This window comes from Blastomyces gilchristii (genome assembly GCF_000003855.2).
Source record: "Blastomyces gilchristii SLH14081 genomic scaffold supercont1.1, whole genome shotgun sequence".
In the NCBI taxonomy this organism is placed as follows: Eukaryota; Fungi; Ascomycota; class Eurotiomycetes; order Onygenales; family Ajellomycetaceae; genus Blastomyces; species Blastomyces gilchristii.
Window position 1 is genome coordinate 4,848,846 of NW_003101682.1, and position 7,558 is coordinate 4,856,403.

Genomic DNA, 7,558 nt, shown 5'->3' on the forward strand with positions numbered 1-7,558 from the left:
GATGAGTTTTTCTGCTGACTGTGTAAATCTTTCTTTTCTCATCTTTATTTAAATTAAATATGTGATAAGTGAGTTCCTGATATATCAATTTGAAATATGAAAAATGTAGTTAATAAGTGACTTACAGATCTCTCATCATATTCTGTTCTATATATGAAATTCTCTGCAAAAGTGATGTATTTTAGAGACAAAGCTAACAGTAGAAGTAGGATTTTTTGAAAAGATTCTCTCTCTCTGTGACACATTTTTCTTCCCTCTCTTCATCTGTAATAGTGAGTGCATGAGAGCATCATTCTTGAGAGACAATAAGAGGCTTATTCTGATATTTTCTAGTGAGTAATAAATGTCTTCATGGTGCAGCTGCGGCCTCTGTGGCTATCAAGAAAGCCAGGTTGAAGACAGAAGTGACAGTGTCAATGAGCCGCGGGAGCACTGCTCTCATTGTCACACCTTCTTCTTCTCCTTCTCCTACTTCTCTTGCAGCTGTGGCAGTAGTCACTGTGCCTTGCAGTGAGGTGTCATTCCTTCTGCCAGTTGGTTCATTCATGTTCAGTTCTTTTCCTGCCTTCTTCACTGCCATTGTGACACTGCCTCCCCCCCCAGTCAACACAGTGATATATGACCCTGTGTGATCATTCAGAGAGGAACTCAGAGAGAGCTTGATTTCAGAGACAGTGACTCTGAAGAGCTCAATCTATAGTTTCTCTTTCACAGCACACTCAAGCTCTGCTTGAAATACTGCTGAGTTGAGTTCACAGAGTTCTGTGATTTCTTTATCTTCTCTCTGTGAAGAGGCTCTGATACAGCTTCTGATCAGTATCATCATCTGTCTGCACTGTACTAAGCAGCTGAAGAAGAAGAGGATTTTATATATCTATTTCTTCTCTCACTTTTATTGTTTCTGTTTTATCTGTAACAACAACTTCTGTCTCTCTGTAAGTATTATCTTATAGAAAGATGTTATATTAACTCTGATAAGAAGCCTAGATACTCAAGCAGTACAGAGCAAGACTCTTAAAGCTTTAAGTGTTGATAGATTCTATTAAGACTGAGAAGATCTCTCTTACTCATCTGTAAAAGAAGATGAAAGTGTAGATCTCTGAGATGAAAAAATATCTCAGAATGACTGATCTTAAGAAGAGATCAGTTAGTGCTACTATTAAAAATACTGTAGAGATTAATCACTGATTGAAGAGAATCTCACTTTAATTAAAGCAGATAACTGAGATACTTTGTAAATTAATAAGTTAATACTTTAAGTATCTCTTATACTCTTCTATAGTATGCTTCTCTGTAACACTGCAGTACTAACTTCTCAGCAGACAAAGATACTGATATCAGAGACTTTAACAGTGAAGAATGAGTTTAATAAGAATGTAATTATTAATAAGTAAACTCTGAGATTTCTCTCTTTTTATCTTTTCAGCAGACTGTGACCTCATTTAGAATAGCAGCAGTCTATGAATTAATAATATTAATCTTTGTTAGTTTCAAATATCTCTTTTCTTTAACTACTTCAGGAATTTTACATTTGTATAGTCTCATTAAACTTTTAAAAATTCTTTGAGAGAAAATAGAAGAAGAGTGCTACAGAGTTAATAAGATACTGACTCATTATCATGAGAGTATCTCTAAAAAATCCTTTGAGAAAAATGAGAAGTCTTAAGCAGTATTTCTTACTCAATATCTCTGATGTGTAATAGAGCAGTCTTTACTAACTGTTTTATAACTTACAATCTCTTTCTCAGTATTTTTCAAATGTTTAAGCAGTTCTTATGAATTCTCTGATAATGAATAATCTTCTTATTTAATAAGATATTAAAGCTTACTGTAATATATTTATTTATTTAATATTTTCTTTATAAGATATTCAGTATCACTCTTAATCTTAATATTATCTGACTGAGATGACTCTGTCTCAGAGCATTGCTTATAGAGCTTTAAATAGAAAATATAAAAAATAGAATAAATTAATTTCAATTCTGAGAATAATTTTAACTTATATATCTGCTTACTTATCACTCTTATTACTGAGAAAGATTCTAGTCATCACTCACTGAGCTTCTTACACAGTCTTATTATCTTGATATTCTTTGTTAAAAATAGTACTTGATTCTCTATTAAAAACTTCATTGAAAGATGTTTTTAATTATAGTATTTTATCTATTACTTCTGAATACAGCAGATACTTTTCATTATCTTCTTATAAATTTTATTCAAAAGTTTCAATCTCACTTTTACTTCTGATACTGAGAGATACTCTATTCTCTGTATCTATTTAATATTCTGACTGTCTATTCTTTTCTTTGAAATGTTATTCATAATGTTACTGAGTAACAAAGAATTATATTTATAATAAGTATAGAAAGAAGATATCTTTAAGATTACATTCTTTATATTATTATATATGAATTCAGTGATCAGAAGATGTTTGAGTCAATTATTCTGATAATATAAATAGAATACTCAAAGATACTGTTCTAGTATCTGATTCTGATATTCAGTCTGATCATCTGTCTGCAGATGAAATGCAGTACTGAGAAGATATCTTATTATAAGATAATAGTAAAAAGCTGATCAGTATTTACTGATAAAGAGAGATTCTCAATCTGTTATTAATGATTTCAGAGTACTGTGATTATAAATGATGATATCTAAAAACAGATCAGTTAATTCAGAGGCTTTAATCTTTTTATAAGTAGAGATATATCTGATCATCTTCATAAAGTAATTAATAATGATTAAAATTAAGTCATATTCTTTGACTCTTATTGACTTCAGTAGATCAACTATGAAATTTATTAATAGATTCTGTTATAAGTCTTTTGAAATAGACAGTGATATTAACTCACTGTATTACTTATACTGTGAGATCTTTATCTTTTAACAGATATCATAAGTCTTAATATACTCTTTAACATCTGCTCAGAGCTTGTCTTCAATATATTTATATTTTAGAAGCTTCTCAGTCTTCTCTAATCTGAAGTACTCTGTATGAGAATTATTATAATGAATTCTCAATAACTTCTGACACACTGCTCTGCTACAAGAAATGAAGACTGAATTATTCAGTAGTAGAAGTTTATATTCTTTTAGTTATCAGTGACTTAATTTCTTAGTAACACTGCTCTGCTCAGAGTCTGTCTCTTTCAAGTTCAAACTGAATTCTTTCTTTTTTAACTTCTGAATTCAAGCTGCAGTAGAGATGTCTCTCTTCTATAATTTATTAATGAATTTTAAAAGTAGTCAGATTGAAAGATTGTAGACTGTTTCATTCTTTATCAATTCAATGATAGTAAGATATAATATAAGAAGCTTATAATCTTCAGTGTCAGTTCTCTGTGAGAATCTGAGTTTTCTTTCACCTTCTATACTGAGTTGTACAGCTGTCTTATCAGTGCTGTTTCTGAGCTTCAGAGAACTTTAATTCTCTACAGCCAGCTTCTTCTGCAGTGATGACAGAGATTCTTTTATAGAATTCTTCTCTATATTAATGATATTATAATCACACTGTCTAGACAGTGTATTAGCAGAGTTAAGCTGATCTGAACAGTATCAGATATAGAAATCATACTCTGAAAGCAGCTCTGCTCACCTGACTTGATATTCTATCAAGCTCTTTGTTATCAAGAAGTAACACAGATTTATATAATCAGTGAGAACTTGCACTGAGTACTTACTACTCTGAAGATAATGTCATCAGATCTTAAAGAATTCAATAATTGCTAACATCTTCTGATCATGAGTATTATACCTTCTCTGCATAAGTGATAACTTCTTGAAGAAGAAGGTCACTGATCTTTATTCACAGTATCTTATAGACTCTGTGAAAAAGTCTTCTCTCACAGATAATTCATTATCTGTTTTCTTAGAAGTGATTATTTTCTAATTCTTTCAACATTGAAAGATCTTCAGTGTCAACTGTGAAAAGATTTCATAGATCTCATTCTCAGATATATCAGTCTCACACTGACTGAGTAAGTCAGAATTAAAGTGATTCAGTATTGTAATATCTGTAAAAGCTTGTTTTAATTCTACAAACACCTGTGTGATATCTTCAGTGAGAATAAACAGTTTTATTTTTCTATCTTTCATACTTCTCTTTAACAGATCTGTAAGAGAGACAGTAATCTGTGAATATACATAGATGAATTATCTGTAGAAATTCATAAATTCTAGAAATATCTGCATGTTGTGATATATCCGCGACATGAGTCAGTTCTCAATGACAGAGACCCAGCTTCTGTTCATTGAAATGCTGTTTATCTCAATAATATAATCTAAGAAATCAATCTTCTGCATGTAGAATGAGCATTTTTCAGTGTTTGTATAGAGTTAATACTGTCTCAAGTGACTCAACACTTCTTAAACATGGGTATCATGTTCTTTCTCTGATTTCAAGAAGATTAGAATGTTGTTCAGATATACTGTGCAGAAGACATTAACAAGGCCTCACAGTGTTTCATTTATATAGATCTGAAAGATGACTGAAGTATTACAAAGATTAAAAGATAAAACAAGATATTCAAAATTGTTATACTTGATATGAAAAGTCATTTTTCAAACATTATCTTCATTAATTCTGATTCTATAATAGATATCTTATATATCAATCTTTGAGAACATCTTTGCTTCAGATAATCAATCAATCATCTTATCAATCAATAGTAATAAATAGTAATTCTTAACTATTATCTTATTAAGACCTGTGTAATCTATACATAGATATAGCCTATCATTCTTCTTAGACATAAAGAGTATAGACATCTCTGCTGAACTCTTTAATAAGTGTATTCAGTTCTTTGATTGCACTTCTTCAAGATATTTGCATAGAACATTCAATTCCTTTATAGACAAGTTGTAAAGAGGCCTGTACAGCACTATTACACTGTCTTCAAGATGAATCTTATATTATATCTTGATGTCAGAAAACTTCACTGCTTCTCTTTCTGAAAAGATATTCTTATAATCTGTAAAGAGATATTGTATACATCTGTCTTCAATGACAGATACTGCTGCTAATCTTGTAGTAAGAGTGATGACTTCTTTATGTGTTTTCAAGTCTCAGTTATCTGCTATACAGTATATTGACTCTATCTTTTTCTCAAGATTCTTTCAATGAAACTCTTCAGATTTCTCTATTACTATCTCTTTATTAGTGAGATGATATCATCACATCTGAGTAACTCAGTCAATGAGAGAATTATTTTCTCTTAATTATAGAAGATCTAGAATGATACTCTTATCTATAATATTAACTGTATGAAGAAGCAGACTGCTCTTCTTAAAGATTTCTTCTGAATCTGTGATCACACACTTTACTTGAATTATGTTAAAACAGTGATATTTTATTTTATCAGTAAATTTCATATAATCTGACAGATCTATATTCTTTCAATTCTTCATCAAAAAAAAGAAATAGAATATGAAGTTAGTATTTATCTCAGAGTCAAGTAGACATCTCACTAGTATCTTCTTATTCAGAGTATGCATTGTGATTATAACATAAACTTGAAGATGTGAGAATTATCAATTCTTCATTTCTTTCTCTTCTTTATCTTCCATGAATACATTTATCAGAAGAGAAGTCAACTTTGAGAAGATATCTTCTCAGTTTCTTTTCTTCTTCAGCTTCTTGCAATCACTGACATAGTGATTATCAGCTCTGCAGTTGAAACAGAGATCTTTATCAAATCTTTTTTAACATTTCTTTACAGTGAGTGAAGAATCAGAACACTTGAAATTCTTCTTTATTTTCTTCACACTGAAGCTGTTACAGCACTGTTTAGATTCTGATATTAATTATCTAGAAGAAATCTTATTGATCTTTTTCTCAGAGAATTGATTATTTAAATAGATCTGAGAAGCCAGATTGATAAGCTCAGTACAATTGATTAATGAACTCTGATATTATAATATCATTGTTCACATCTTATGAGTTAGCTTTGTGAGATAAAGCTGTGTTTTTAATTGATTCAAATCATCAGTTAATTCCTCTCAATATTCTTCAAATCTTGCATTGAAATCAGAAGAATTCTCATTATCTTATTAATATAATGAGTTGAATCACTGCACTGCTGTGAAGCTGTAATTATAGTGATCTTCAATTTGATTCAGTAGAAAGTTCTTGAATTCTTCTCAAGTTATAACAGTATTGATACACTCAAGTAGTCACAGAGATGTCTTCAAGAAGGTTGACAGTGTATATTACTTATATCTCATGAGTATTATACTGGCTCAGGTTAAGGTGGAATTTTCATTCAAGAATACAGATAAAGCTGTGAAATTCAGACAATATGTTTTCCTTATATCTCAGAGAATCTCTGACCTTAATCTCTCTATCTTCATAATAGATGTAGGTGTGTAGAGGCTGCAGCGGTGACAGAGCAGTTGAAGAACTCATATTAAAATATGCAGCAGGTTCAGAAATCTCGGATTTCTGCTGAGATAGAGATGTACACACTCTAGAAGATGATGTAGTGTTTCCCTCAGAGAGTGAGATCAGATTGGTCTCAGTATGAGTGCATGAGATCATATCAGTCTGTTAGAGCTTGACTGATTTAAACTTGTAATCAGATTAAGTGATTCAAATTGTAACATGATAGAACTAAAGCAGTGACTAGTTGACAATATTATGTAGAGATAGTTATTTAAGAAGCTGTATAAGTGAGCTTGACTATCTTGCTTGAATAGTGAGCTTGTAGACTACAGGGTTATTGTCAGAATATCACAGATATGATACTTAGTATACTAAGAAGATTGTATAAGACATGCAGTAACTCTTGTATATATTTCAGTAGAAGAAAAATGAATCACTGGCTTCTTTGATGAGGAGTCAGCATCTAGCTATTCTATATAGATAATGAACAGATACTCTTCTCTCATTTCATGAGTGAGAATAGCTGGAGTGATACCTCAGTGACGCCTCATTGTCAAGGAAGAGTAATCTGCTGACCTCATATAGAAGCGGGGTTCTCATATTCATCAATCAGATCTTTCTATGATATATTCAAATGATGTTATAGAGTGATTGGAAACCGGTTCGGACAGCCTGCGGGATGGATGGAATCATCCGCATGGAAGTGATGGGCCGTGTGGAACCGCAGCGGGGCCTTGGCGCGGCCAGGAGCGTGACAGAAATACAGAGTTAGCTGCTGATCTGAAGATCAGATACAGTGACAGAGCTAAGAGAGATAAAAATACTATTACAGATAATAATATCTTTACTTTATCAGCTAATAGAAAGTAATCAGAGAAGTTATAAGAATACTTATCAGAAGCTCAGTAGTGATCAGACATTATTTATAAAGATATTGAAATTAAAAAAGATTTTATTCTTGAGAAGTTCTTGAATTAATATATAAATATTGTCAGAAACACTCTCTCTCTATTATCTGAGTAAAAACACTTCACAGATAAATGAGAATACTCACAGTTTATAAGAATAAGAGCTATTATAGCAAAAGAGAAAAGAAGATAAGATTTTACAGACAGATCTGAGATATTTATACTACTCTAAAGAGGTTTATTTATACTATGAGTAATTCTGCAGAATAGT

The 7,558-nt window shown here is 31.2% G+C and overlaps 1 protein-coding gene across 1 annotated transcript; it reads right to left on the reverse strand.

Moving 5' to 3' along the window:
- Nucleotides 1-349: 349 nt before the first annotated feature.
- Nucleotides 350-580, reverse strand: BDBG_16136 (uncharacterized protein; the record flags this gene model as incomplete). Its single annotated transcript, XM_031724142.1, has 1 exon — nucleotides 350-580. One exon carries the CDS (start codon nucleotides 578-580, stop codon nucleotides 350-352), a length of 231 nt encoding a protein of 76 aa, XP_031575859.1.
- Between the last annotated feature and the right edge of the window lie 6,978 nt (nucleotides 581-7,558).